Source organism: Microcebus murinus, chromosome 14 (genome assembly GCF_040939455.1).
Source record: "Microcebus murinus isolate Inina chromosome 14, M.murinus_Inina_mat1.0, whole genome shotgun sequence".
Classification (NCBI taxonomy): domain Eukaryota; kingdom Metazoa; phylum Chordata; class Mammalia; order Primates; family Cheirogaleidae; genus Microcebus; species Microcebus murinus.
Genome location: NC_134117.1, coordinates 33,600,309 through 33,614,951, shown reverse-complemented (window position 1 = coordinate 33,614,951; position 14,643 = coordinate 33,600,309). Strand labels below are relative to the sequence as shown.

General features: G+C 38.7%; 1 protein-coding gene across 3 annotated transcripts in view; it reads left to right on the top strand.

Annotated features, from left to right (window-relative positions):
• The first annotated feature begins 1,358 nt into the window (after nucleotides 1–1,358).
• RPP30 (ribonuclease P/MRP subunit p30) overlaps nucleotides 1,359–14,643 on the top strand; it is a 32,736-nt gene continuing 19,451 nt past the window's right edge. For all 3 annotated transcript variants that reach the window (XM_012765596.2, XM_012765603.3, XM_012765586.2), the window contains exons 1-5: nucleotides 1,359–1,494; nucleotides 4,625–4,680; nucleotides 5,300–5,356; nucleotides 5,774–5,848; nucleotides 8,515–8,586. In XM_012765596.2, coding sequence (XP_012621050.1) covers nucleotides 1,413–1,494; nucleotides 4,625–4,680; nucleotides 5,300–5,356; nucleotides 5,774–5,848; nucleotides 8,515–8,586 — 342 coding nt within the window. In that variant the 5' untranslated portion in view covers nucleotides 1,359–1,412. The remainder of the gene's footprint in view (nucleotides 1,495–4,624; nucleotides 4,681–5,299; nucleotides 5,357–5,773; nucleotides 5,849–8,514; nucleotides 8,587–14,643) is intronic.

The window sequence follows — 14,643 nt, the reverse complement described above, 5'->3', positions numbered from 1 at the left end:
TAATGATTGTACAATACTCTTATCTTCCAGTGGGAAATTTCCAGGGTTCTTTTCAAATTTAAGATCCTTGCTGCCTCAGCCACCCCTCCAGGCCAACTTCTGGCCCCTCTTTCCTGTTCATCTCCCCTATCTCATCTTGTCTTTTTCTTCTTCCCATTTTTTAGTCCCCTCTTCCACTTCTCTTTTTTCTTCCCTCTCCTCCCCTGCTTTCCCTTTCCTTTGTTCTCCCTCCTTTTCTCTCCCTCCTCCCTTCCCCACAAGTCTCTTCTCTGCTGGCTTTGCTTAGGAGGTAATACTCTGGGCAAGAATTGAACCAAACTACCTTGATCCACATGTAGTTCCCCTAATAGGACCCAAGCCTTCTGAGACCAACAAGAAAATGTGTAAAGAGTATTTGTGGTCCATAGATCGGAGACACTCTCCCTAACTGTTTATGATCAGTAAATACATTAATGTTTGCAGCACTTTGGCATTATCCTGATATCCAAGTCCTGATCACTGGATTCTTCTTACTCAGCCAGGTACAGGGCAGTTCAGATTTTGTCAAATTTATGAGTGCATGAGGTCAGGCTGCTTGCTAGTAACGCATAAGAGACCAAGTGCTGGTCTGTGAAGAACTGGGGGGTGAGGGGGAGAAGGAAAGGGGAACATGGCCCTTCATCAGATAATTTGAGAAAATGGATTACCAATCTTCAATCGTTTATTTACATGAAGTCAAAAAAGTGGAAACAGCAAATATGTGGAATATACAGTATCTTGTACATTTCTCACATAGAAAATTGTAAAACACTTCTATTTTCACCTCCACTCTCAAAGCTGCCTTTGCTAAACAGTGTTGGCTCCAACAGAGTCTCATGCTAGAGAGAGCCCTGCCATCTTGTGGTTGAAGGTGTTGACTGTGACAGAGAGCAGCGTGCTTTGACATCGCCGGTTCTGATTGGGCAAAAAGACCCTTCCTTGTCTCGGGCAGTTTTCTTATGGTCAGTCTTAAGGTCAGAGTCCCTCTCTGGCTCTGTCTCTGTCTGTCTCTGTCTCTCTCGCGCGCGCCCGTGCGTGCGTGCGCGCCCGCGCCAGTATTAGCAGAAGTCTCTGATCAATAGATTACTGCGTGCGGATTTCGAACGCTTTTTACGTTATTGTATAGGAGGAATAGTAGGGGATTGGAACCCCTCCAGGAGGAACCAAACATTGTCATTCAACAGAAGACAAACAAGGATTGAAGCTGTTGGTTCAACACACTAACTTTTGCTGGTACTTCAAGGCAAGTAAGCACCTGCGGATCCCTAAAGTAAAACAGTCGGCTGGAGGGAGAGACGGGCTAAGTAGGTAAACTACAACTCCCAGAATGCCTTGGAGGGGCGGGTCCGGCGGCTGCGCAGACAGGCGCGCGCGGGCTGTCATGGGACTGCAGCATGGCGGTGTTTGCAGACTTGGACTTGCGGGTTGGTTCGGACCTCAAGGCTCTGCGAGGGCTCGTGGAGACCGCTGCTCACCGTGAGTCGCCCCTTTTTCGTGGGCTGCGGCGCCTGCCCAGCCTTGCTGTCTCTCAGACAGTCGGGCCACGCTCGGGAGGAATTGTTTCCTGTCAGGCCTCGTTCGGGTCTCCTGGAATCTCTGGGATGTCCCTGGAGACTGATGCCAGCCGCGGTGTTGCTCTGATCCTAGGCGCGGGAAACTCAAACATTCTAGGGGGGCTGTTATCCCTTCTAGCTCCATTTTTCCTGAAAATTGAGGGAGCTACGGCCCAACGAGGGCGAGAGATTTGCGTGGGGCCCCACAGCTGATGGATGGCAGAAACCAGAGCTAGCCTCCAAGTATAGTTTTCTAAGCCAGAGTTTTTAGTATCAGCCCTTCTTAACTCTCACGACAGTGGCTGAACGAATGCGGGAAGCCGGAGCACAGACTGAGAGTGCTGTGGAGGCTCAGAGGGGGGGTAGACATGGGGGTGTGAGTGTCGGATTAATATTATCTAGAGAGAGGGTAGGTGGGGGGTGGAGAACATACTAGGCAGGGGGCGGCGGGGAGAGGACAGCTTGGCCAGAATGTTAGGATGTTACTCATATTTAAATCAAAGGGGAGAGAAAGCCCTGAGAGATGAGACCTTTGAGTTAGTCATGGTTTCTGTCTTCCTTAGACTGCAAAGTGTGGAGATAGGTTAAAAGATGAAAGAGGTTTGTGCAGTAACATCTGTTCCTCGGAGACAGTTCTCAGCTCATTCTAACAGCTGATTACTAATATTTTTCAGAGGTGGTGCTAGAAACAGCTACTTTTTAACAGAGTGAATCAACACCATTTCTTCTTGTCCTCTTTATGAAGTATCCTCAGGGAAATGACTTTATCTTTCCGTTGCTATCACTAATTGTCTTTCTAGGATGTACTTTTCTCATCAGTAGACATGATCTGGACCATTTAGTGCTATTATTCTTTGATAGTTCCTGTAAAATAAATTTTCCTGGGTGTAGCCCGTTGAAGCATTACCTCCTTAATGAAGCTTTTCCTGATGCCATCACCTTTTTAATACACCATAAGCTTCTTTAGAGAGTGGCTGTGTCTTATTCTTTTGTTTATTTACTCTGCTTAATATGGTTACTCTGCAGGCACTTGTGCATGGTAATTACTCAGTTAATGCTTATGGAATAAATAAACTGAACACCTTTTAAAAAATAAGTACAGAAAAGAAAAGTTATAATGATATCTTTAGAGAATTGCCCCAATTTAAAATATGCTTGAAAGAGGTGTGGTGATGTATGTACATTGTCAGCCAGTCTTTATTTATTTCTTTGAAAATTAAATGAAATTCATGACATATGACAGGAAATCACCTCAGCTTGCAAGTCAAAAGGCAAAGGACAGCTGTTTGGTGAATGAAAATTTTCAAAGAATAAAGAAGACAGAGCCTGGGTTCTTAGTTTATGATGTGATGTAAGAAAACTATGATAAGCTTCAGGAATATGCTATATAGATAAAAATACACCAAAGACTGATTGGGGAAGTACTCCTAAGATGTCAGAAGAGGAGTAGTCTAGAAAAAAATTTTATGGGGAAACAGAATCTAGTTAACATTTCAGAAGGACAGGAGAGACTTTACAAATGGCCAAAAGGGTATTTCAAATAGGTTTATCAAGAAAGGTTAGACTTGGGAGTATGGTTAAGAAGAATGGGGAGGAGGTGTGGCTGACTGATTTGACTGGGTGAAAGGTGAAGCCCAACGTATGGGCACATTTCTAGTTTTTGTTTTTAAAGATCACTGTCTCCAAGGAGCCTTTTCTGACCCTGTACACCAGATTTCATTCTGCTGTATGCTTCCATAGAAGCTTTACTTATAAAAATTTTTATTTATATATGACTTAATTGCCTTATTTTTCCAATAAACTGTAAGCTCCTTAAGGATGAGGATTGTATTATTTACCCTGTATGCTCGGCACCTAGCATAGGACCTCTGAAATACTGATGCTCAATAAATACTTGTGGGAGACAAGAAAGAAGGAATTTGGACAAACTGATGAGAGAGGGGACCACTATTTTAGCATAATATATATTATCTTTTAGTATTAATGTCCTGTCATCCCAATTGATGTTTTAAAAGCTTAAAGAGGCCGGGCGCTGTGGCTCACACCTGTAATCCTAGCTCTTGGGAGGCCGAGGCGGGCGGATTGCTCAAGGTCAGGAGTTCAAAACCAGCCTGAGCAAGAGCGAGACCCCGTCTCTACTATAAATAGAAAGAAATTAATTGGCCAACTGATATATATATAAAAAAAATTAGCCGGGCATGGTGGCGCATGCCTGTAGTCCCAGCTACTCAGGAGGCTGAGGCAGGAGGATCGCTTGAGCCCAGGAGTTTAGGTTGCTGTGAGCTAGGCTGACGCCACGGCACTCACTCTAGCCTGGACAACAAAGCGAGACTCTGTCTCAAAAAAAAAAAAAAAAAAAGCTTAAAGATAGCAGTCATGATTTAGATGCATTTTTTATACCAAATGTCAAGAACAGTGCTGTGATGAGGGTGATAAAGACAACCATTGGGCCTCAAAGAGTTCCCAATCTATTGATAGTGGGCAGTTCATAAGGGGAAGTAGGCAGTGGTGTGAGGGAGTCATTACTCTGTTTCTCCTTAGGAAAGTGTTCTCTGAAGGAAGTAGAAGGGTAAAAGACAAAAGAAATGAGCAAGAATAAAGGTCACAGTGAAAAAGTATGAACTTCATGGGATGAAAATGAACAAAGGGATATGAAAAAGAATGATGGTTGGAAAGGAGAGACACAAAGCTATACAAAAAGGTCTTTAGTATCATGCTAATAATAAATCAAAATAGTTAAACAAAGCCCTGACTGTGTGCCAGGTACTGTTCTCAAACACCTTAATGTGTGTTATTTCATTTAATTCTCATAACAGGTATATGAAGTAACTGCTGTTATTATCACCATCTAACAGATGACCTGAAACTTAACATTGAGTAACTTTAAATGGTAGTGCTTAGATTTGAAAGCAGGAGGTCTGACGCCAGAGCTTGCACCCATAACCACTCTGCAAACTGCCTCCGAGTCTTGACATCTAGAATCAGGATGGGCTTGTGTGTACAAAAAGGAGAGGTGGTTATATTTAACAAGAATCTTCAATTTTTCTTTACAGTTGGCTATTCAGTTGTTGCTATCAATCATGTTGTTGACTTTAAGGAAAAGAAACAGGTAAAATAAGATTTCTGAAGCTAATAAGTGAAGAAATAGTATTTATAATTATTTGTGTTTATATTAGTAATGTGGGAGCTACAGATGAGCATATTTCATAAATGCAATCCTTTGTACACTATTATTTTCTTACATGTTAACAGTTGTACTGGTGCATATTTATACAAATGAAGATTTTTGTGAAGTACTGTGGCACAGTGTAAGGATTTCTGAAGTTGACTTGATGTTAATTGTTGCAATAATGTTTAAAAAGTACATTGTTACTGACTGTAATCACAACATGTAGTCCTTTTAGTTGACGTGGACTCTAGCTTTTATGCTAATATGTATTTCTCTTTAGATCAACAATTGTATCCTATAGATTATTTCAATATAAAAATTAGTTTTTATCCCTCCTATTCACTGATGTTCTTGGCTATTTAGCTTTCTTTAATAAAAATAATAATTACAAAAAGCTTATTTAGTCTTTCTGAGTACCATAAATCAGCTTTCTTTATTTTTAAAACAATATATATGTATATATAGGGTTTTTTTTTTCTCTTAGAACCCATTATAAGTTTTCCATTTTTCATGCCATTAACATGTACAATCTGTGGTGACTATATATTGTTTGTTGCAGGAAATTGAAAAACCTGTAGCTGTCTCTGAACTTTTCACAACTTTGCCAGTTGTACAGGCAGGTGTTTGTTGTTTAAGAAGCATAATACCTATTTATTCAATTAAAACATACCCAATTGTGTGTGCTATTCTCTAACCTAAGCTGCATCTTCTCTGCCTACCAATCCTACCTTTTCATCAAGGCTCAGCTCTTCCATGAAATGTTCTGTTACTATCAGTTCAGTACTTCTTTGATGATCTTCTTTCCTGAAGTCCTACAACTTTTAAATTATCTCATTATATAATTTAATATACATACATCTTTTCTCTGGCTGTATTATAAATTCCTGGAGAACAAGGACTGGGTTTTATTGATCTTCACTATCCCTTACAGCTTGTACCTTTTAAGGAATACTTAAAAGGTAAAGTACTTGTAAGGAGGAAAATCAATCAGTTGTATTCTGTGTTTTTCTGATAGCATGTTTTTTGTATACAGGGAAAATCAAGACCAATTAAAATTTTAACTAGATTGACGATTATTGTTTCGGATCCCTCACACTGCAATGTTTTGGTAAGTTAATTATTTCTCCCCTCTCCTTTTGGCCTTGTAAGTTGTACTGATTAGTGTTGAACAGTGTTGCATTTTATCATGCCCTATTCTTACATCTCCCCTCATCTCTGCAAACCATAACACCTGCCTGCGTTCACTGTCCTCAGCGTTCACACGGTATAATATGTCTTTGTTCTACCTACTTATACCACATGTATAGTGATGCCACCATTAAAGAATCCCTTGGCAACACTTATTTATTGAACTCATGAACTAGACAAAGGTGGGTGCTGGGGATATTGCTGTAAATAATATAGATAAGATCCTTAAACGTATAAAGCTTATATTAATAGTTTAATTGGCAAGACCAGCACTGAACAAATAATAATTACAAATGTGAGGAATATTTAAAAGGGAAGAGGTGGTAAATAAAGGATGCTCTGGGAGTGTAACCTGAGTAAGTTAATGTTCAAGCTGGGTGACATAAGAATCAATAAATGTTATGTAGGTGACAAGAAGGAGACTGTTCCCATAGATAGGATGAATTATGCAAAGGTCCTGAGGCCAAGGAAAACCTAGTATGTTCTGGGAAGTGAAACAAGACTAGTAGAGCTAAGCCTAGTGAGCTGGCTGCCTGGGATGAAGTTAGGGAGGTAGGCCTGGGTGAGGATTCCAAGAGCAAGGGGGAACCCCTTCGAGGTTTTAACCAAGGGAGTGAAATTATGAGCTTGGAGTTAAGGAGGGGATTTGAAAAACATTCAGGAGGGAGTATTGATGGGATTTGTTCATTGATTGGCTACAGGATGATGGCCTGAGCAGCCAGGTAGGTAGATATTACCATTTCTTGAGGTGGGTCATAACAAAGAGAAGCAGTTTTGGGGGCATCATGTTTAAGACATGAGTTATTGTGAGAGTTCCAGTGGAGCCTATCAAATAGGCAATTGGAAAAAAGGTGTGGCCCTCAGAAGAGTGATCCCAGTTACTTTGAAAGTGGTCACCTGTAGAGAGTAATTGAGATCATGGGAATGAATGAGATGCCCTAGTTGAAGTGTGGTGTGGAAAGAGGTCTAGAACAGAGTCCTGAGGAATTTCACTGTTTAATGGTGAAGGAGAGGATGAACTAGGCTTGGAGACTGAGGAGGGACTACCCTAGAAGTAGGAAGACAATGAGGATAGTGGAAACAGAAGAGGAGGAAGGGAATGTCAGCAGCATCAAAATGCCTGAATAGTCAAGCAAGACAAGGGCTAAAAAAAATGTCTTTTGGATTTATTGACAGGGAAGTCATTGTCTGCCTTAGCAAAATCCATTTTAATGGATAGGGTTGTGAGAAAATGCAGACAGTTTGTGCTGCTGACTCTGCTTGAGAAATTTGACTCCATAGGAGAATGGAAAACATAGAGTGCTTGATGGATGAGAATCTGCTGTATAAGGAGATTCTGTTTGACGAATGAGGAAGGCGTGAGTATGCCTGCTGACAGGAAAGATACAGCTGGGGAGACAGAAAGTGAGATCCCTGAGAAGGTGAATGGTTTTATCTTTAGCTACAGTGGACATTCTATCATAGAACAGGACTAATCAAGGAAAGGCTGCCTCTCTTTATAATAGCATTGCTGAAGAAATTGTGAAAGGCAAATTTTGGTATTTTTGTATAACTCCAAGGCAACATTCAGTTCTCTAGGTCTGGGTAAACATAAATAGAGCTGTCTTTTGATAAATTGTAAAGACTTTAATTTACTCTTGTTATCATGAACATAGTGGTAGTCCCTTTTTGTCTTCTTCCCAAATGAGAGCAGGCAGGTGGAGGAGAGAGAATCCTGGATCCTAGCTTTTCCTAAGACCAGGAACTTGCCCTGTCTCAGCACAGGGCTGCCTAGTAGGCCCTCTTACTTGCTTAAACATAGCACCTGCTGCTCTTCTTACACTCTCCTCTAACTTTTATTATATCTTTTCTTTTTACAAAATAGCCAGATTGTAAAAATTTATATGGTGCCAACTAGCAAAGAAGAAATATCACACATCCCATCATTCAGAGATTGTACATTTGAATATATGTTTTTCTAGTCTTTTCACATACAAACTCATACAATCTAGGTTTGAGATTTTCTTTTATAAACAACTCTTTAACCAAGATATTTCTCTGCTATCCTGGGACTCTCAGGTATTTTCTTGCATATCTAGCATTTTAATTTGTATTTAACAGTATTCTTATTGTGCACTTAATTGTATCACATTTAATCATGTATATTTGCTCTATGTACATATATGCTCTATGCGCATTACACTTTGCCATGTATATATTTTGTCTGAAAAAAAAATTCCATTGAGGAAAGACATATGCCTTAATGATTTTGTGTCCCCACTGCCCAGCAAGCTCCTTCACTAGTTTGTAAGATCAAGGGCTATCTAGTTTGATTTTTATATCTCAAACACAATGTATGGTATTTGGTTAAAACAAATAAATGTAGGAAGGATTGGAGGAGCATGATTAGTGTGATGGTTGTTCATATAATATCTAAATTCTCATGTGCTTAACGGTCTTTTCTGCCAACATACAAAGCAAAGCAGAAATGTCAGAGGCATATTAAAAATGTTACATGATTGAAATATAAGTGCAGTTAGATCAGTAAGCAGAATTTCATGTTTATATTTTTTGTTACTGAATAATAAATTCTTTTCACATTCCTAGAGAGCAACTTCTTCAAGGGTCCGGCTCTATGATATTGTTGCAGTGTTTCCAAAGACAGAAAAACTTTTTCATGTGAGTAACAGATAAGCAAAAGAAAATTGTGTTTATGATTTTACATAAGTCTGATGTTACACTTTTGTAGGTGACCTGTTTAGCTTCAACTGGAAACTTTAAGGATTTTTCATTTACACTTAGAGGCCTAGAATTTCACAGGGGTTTAACTGGCTTGTTTTTGTTTTGTTTTATTTGTCTTGCTAGACACTTGATGGGCTCAGTTTGAAAGAGCCCATTGAGTTTTTTTGTTTCTTTACTTATTTTTAAAGACATGGTCTACCTCTTTTGCTGAGGCTAGACCACAGTGGCATCATCATAGCTCACTGCAACCTCAAACTCCTGCGCTCAAGCAATCTTCCTCCCTCAGCCTCCCAAAGTGCTAGGATTGCAAGCATGAGCCATTGCACCCGGCCCAGTTTTCTTGTTTCTTTATCTCTGTTTCATTCATTCAAAACTTCCCTTAGGTAAATGATGGTCCATCTCTTTCTATTAATAGCTCTAAAATCACTTTAGTTTCTGCCCTTCTTACTATTCATTGCTGCCTATGTGGAAAGAAAGGGGTAAGATTCTACTGTATCATAAAAATTTCCTCCCGTTTCTACTTCCTCCTTTGTATGTTCAAAAATGTAACCCATATGCCAGCATGATTATCTCTGCCTTCCAGAAATTCTTCCAGCCTTCCAGAAAATCAACCACCTGCTGATACGATCTCTTTTCCTGTTCTCAGGGCCTTTATGAATTGAATTCTTTTTGTACTTCTGAAAATTGTCATTTCAATGCTTTTGCAGGAGGGAAAAGAGCTTAACATGTGTGCTTATTTTGTCAACTTGAGACTGAACACCCTGGGCATTTTAAATGATTACAGTAAAAAAAGAAAGAATGAACTAATACATTTTACTGTGTAGCTATTTTTAGAAAGTTCTGAAAGTTGTCTTTATCTAGATTAAAAAAAAGCCTCCATCTGCCAAAAGTAAATCTGCCAAAGGATGTTGCAGAAAAAGAAATACTGGTCTTTGATGTTTTAATTTTATATCAGGTCTTTTTTAAGCAAAATCTGTTCAAAATAGTAGACACATTTTTCCTAAGTTCATCCATTAGATGGAGCCAGTGACTAAGGAAGCTGATGTGTGGTAAATTTAGTTTTCAAGACATACTATTAATTCTTGATTATTTATAATAATAGAGGGAAGCAGCGCAAATTATCTATAGATGCCTACCCCTTTTTTGTTTACCTCCTTTAAAAATGCTCAATTAGGCCGGGCGCTGTGGCTCACGCCTGTAATCCTAGCTCTTGGGAGGCCGAGGCGGGTGGATTGCTCAAGGTCAGGAGTTCAAAACCAGCCTGAGCAAGAGCGAGACCCCGTCTCTACTATAAATAGAAAGAAATTAATTGGCCAACTGATATATATATAAAAAATTAGCCGGGCATGGTGGCGCATGCCTGTAGTCCCAGCTACTTGGGAGGCTGAGGCAGGAGGAGGATCGCTTGAGCCCAGGAGTTTGAGGTTGCTGTGAGCTAGGCTGACGCCACGGCACTCACTCTAGCCTGGGTAACAAAGCGAGACTCTGTCTCAAAAAAAAAAAAAAAATGCTCAATTATAGTAATTCTCAAGAATTTTGTTTTAGTTAAAGGGGTGAGTAGAAGCAAGTGGTTCTTAGTCATCAAAGATTCCTGTAGAACTTTTTAAAATTGGGCACATTCAGCCTTCACCACTAGAAATTCTAATCCAGTAGGGTTAGGGTTGATTCTGTGTTTGTTCAAGTTCCACAGGAAAGTCTGATTCAGTGCCGAAACCATTGGTATATGCTATAAGGAGGGCCATGGGCATTTCCAAATTTGTTATTAAATAAATAGCAACTCAGTCATGATGTAGACTAAAAGTTGGTGATGTACCAAGTTTTTTGTTGTACATTTGATTTATAGATTAATTTTGAAGGTCATACAACTTATATTTCCATAGCTCTTTTTATTTTGAGATAAGAGTCTTGCTCTGTTACCCCAGATAGAGTGCAGTGGCATCATCATAGCTCACTGCAGCCTCAAACTTCTGGGCTCAAGCAATCCTCCTGCCTCAGCCTCCTGAGAAGCTGGGACTACAGGCGTGCGCTACCATACCTGGCTAATTTATCTGTTTTTTGTAGAAACAGGGTCTCACTCTTGCTCAGTCTGGTCTCCAACTCCTAAGCTCAAGTGATCTTTTTGCCTTGGCCTCCGAGAGTGCTGGGATTACAGGTGTGAGCCACCTTGCCTGGTTTCCATAGGCCTTTACTGGTGATTAGAGAAACAGAACACTTAAGTAACATTTTGGCTTTTACATGTTTATTTCCTTTAACTTTCACACCAATCCTGTAGGATGACTGGGACAGATACTTACTATTTAATACTATCCATGTGTTATAGAGGGGAAAACTGAGACTAGTGCTGAAGGGTTTGCTCTAAATCTCCTAGAAGGTATATTGTAAAGGTAGGACTTTGGGGTTTCAGAATATAATTTTATATAGTAATTTTATTTATCTTATTGTTTTTCTCAGACTATTTGAATTTGAATTTGCTGAACACATTCTTGATGTTAGTGGGTGGAATAGTCAGAAATATTTTAGAAGATAGATGAAAGTTATAAATAATTCACAAAGTATTTGTTTGGAATTGACTATACAGATATACTAAAAAAGTTACATGGAAACAGTTTTTAAAATTGGAACATCTTCCTCTTTTCTGTCCAAATATTACTCATTCTTTAAGATTCAGTTGAAGTTAGAGTTCTCTCTGTTTTCTATAGAAAGTCAATTAAAAAACATCTTTCTTTTAATCATAAAGCTTTTGTAAGTATGTCATCATTTGGAATCAGGTGAAATGCAAGCAGTTGTGGCTTAATAGGTTACATTCTATATGTGATTTTATTTATTTTGTTTTTAAGTTGATTATCTAGAATTCTAACACATCTCTGTAGGTATGATATTCTAAAACCAAGGTCTCTAAGATAAGTCATGAAACCAACACACATGTTCATATACATCAATAGTTAGTAGCATAAAATCTTAACCATCTTAAATAGCATCATTTCCACGGGAAATAACATACTGTTTTCCTCAGAGTATCTGGGAGATGTATCATAGATAGGAAACCCTCCCTCTCCATAGCTACCACAGGGGATAAGGCAAAGATCAAAGATTGTGATAGGGGTATACACTGGCCAGGGCTCCTTGGGATGGAGGGGTCAGGGACAGCTGTTGCATAGGAATATGAGTGGGAGAGTTACATAGAAGCCTCAGCAGCTTCTCAGTCAGCTATTCCCATTTAGGATTTCCAGTAGCTAAGCAGGATGAGGAGAAATTGGGTTATTTAGTGGAGTGGTCTCCAGCCTGCTTTGATTGTACACACGGTTTAAAAAATGTTGAGCCTGCTTCCCAATATATGTATGTTTCTTATAAATTATTGCATGTCCCGTTATACCAATGTGCTTTATGAAATAATATACACACAAAACAATTTTTAAGAGTGAATTAAAAATAAATGGAAATAGAAGTTTTATTTTCTTTCTGCTCCCAAAATTTGTGCCTTCCCTTTGAAGAGCACTATTGTGGATTAATTACCTTGAGGGAGGGCATATCCCGTGTTTCTCAGAGTGTTGTCTGGCTCCACGAGCTTCAGAATTACCTGGGATATTTGTTAAAATACAGATTGTTAGGCACTACTTACTGAATGATTCACTGGAGGTGGGGCCTGGTTATTTCCATTTTTGGTAGATTCTTCAGGGGAGTTTTGTACACACTAAGGTGGAGAGCAATTATTAATAGGCTGTACTCTTTTTCTTTGGTAACCCTGTGTCTGTCTCTCTTGCATAATTTATCATAAAATACCAAGATATGTTAGCCTGACATCCTTGTAAGGAATTTAGGGGGAATGTTAACTCCTACCCTCCTGTTCCCTTTGTGCCATAAAAATGTGTATATATGTGTGCATTTTTATAGAATATCCTTTCCTTAAGTTGTCACAGGGTTCTCCAGCCCCCTCCAAAAAGTGGTAAAGAACACCTAATGTGAATTCATAGGCAACGTACCAGTTGTCAGGGAAAACCTTTATAAGATTCTTAACCTCAAAACTATATTGGTCATAATCTTTTTTTAATGATATAGACAGTCATATTGTGAACATTAACTCTTATTTTATGGTTATCTAAATGTATCCGTTGAACATTTAGGTTAATAGAAAGCTGAATAACGAAAGAATTCAGTTTAGGACATTTTAAGTGTGTGGTGTCAGAGGACCAAGTGGAGCTGACCTTTATATCTAGAAATTTATCATAATGCATATACTTAAACCAACACAGATCCATTGTTTAATTGGCCACTTTTATATAGGAGTGGGGAAGAAAGGAACAATAGATAAATAAAAAGTAATCTAATTTAGTTTTTTTCGGGGGAGAATACTTAACAGACTTTTAAAAAATTAACTTTTTTATTGAAAAAATAATTTATGCTCATGTAATAAGTTCAAACAGTACAAAGGGGTATGTATTGAAAAGCATGTCTTTGTCCCACCTCAAACTTCCTCTCCCTTTTTTTCAGAGGCAACCACTCCTAAGAGTTCTTATATATCTTTTCAGAAATATTTACCTCACCTTTCTTTCCTTCATTCTCTCCTCTCCCCCTCCCTCTTTCGTTCCTACCTAACACCATGCTTTTTTTTCACCTGATAGTATATCTTGGAGATTGTTCCATAATATCAATTAGAGATGTACTTCATTCCCTTTAAGGATATTGGCATATTTCATCATATAAAGGGATCATAATTTATTTAAGTAAAATTGTGTACTGTTTAATTGTGCCTAGTCTTTTGTGACTGGTATTGCAGTGACTGTCCTTGCACTAATGCCCTTGAGCCTTTGAGGGTATATATATTTCTAGAGTCTCTATAGAATACATTCCTTTAAGTGAAATTGCTGGTGTGTACATTTAAAATTTTGATAGCCATTGCTAAAGTGCTTTTCAAGGTCCCATACTGATTTAAAGACCCTATGAGTGCCTGACTATTCATTCTCAAGTCTGCAGTATATTACTGAACTCTTTGATCTTTGCCAGTCTGCTAGTTAAAAAATGATGAACAGAAAGCTAAACTTGTTTTAGCTATTATTCAGAGCTTTTTTTCATCCATTCTTATCAAAGTTTCAATGACTCTTTTGTGAGTTGGACAGCTGTAGCAGTTGGGATGGAGCAGATTCTTTATAAGCCAAGTATTTCTGCCAAAACAACATTGCTTCCCAGGCTTACTAAGTTACTATGATGGTCATAAAGCCAGGCACTACTTGCTTCCGAAAGCCCTGGGGTAGTAGGAGTGGCTGAAGTGGGGATTCTGAAGAAAAAGTGATATCTTGTCATTGCCCAAGGTTGGGCATCATTACTCCCTCTTCACCTCTCTTCCTTACTCTGTTCTTTCCACTTATATTGGTTCACCAGCATAGCCATCCTGGCAGTTTAAATTTTTCATCAAGCCTGTACAAGCTAGCATTGTCAGTAGGCTTATTTTTAATGGAATACATAACAGCCAATTCTTCCATCACAATAAATCAAATAATGGCAAAATCAGAGTCGGATGCACATCTTCTGGTCGTGCCTTCTGGCTTGCGCTCTACCCTATTAAACTTTCCCCAGCTTTATTTTTCTTCCCTGATTTTCCCTTTATCCTGATTTTCTTCTCTGTTTATTTTATCTTGTATGTAGTTTTTGTAAGCAGTTTCACATCTTTTTTAGAAGTAAATGCAGAGTATTGATCAACAAATAATAGCAAAAATTAGGACAAAGGGAAATTAAAAATTGAAAAAAAGCATTCATTATTATTTGATTTGTAACAGCTTTGCTTTAACCATGTAAGTAGACTATTAGTATTTGAACAAAATGCCATCAGTAGTGCCATTAACGTTTCTTTACCCACTTAGTAGACTGATAGGATCCCCAGCCCCAGGACAAAGCATGGCACAAAGGTGCTCAGTAAATAGTTTGTGAAATAAATGGACCATGTATACATTCCTTTTGGCTTATTTTTCCTTGGATTTTAAAACAGTTTCTTCTTTCTGG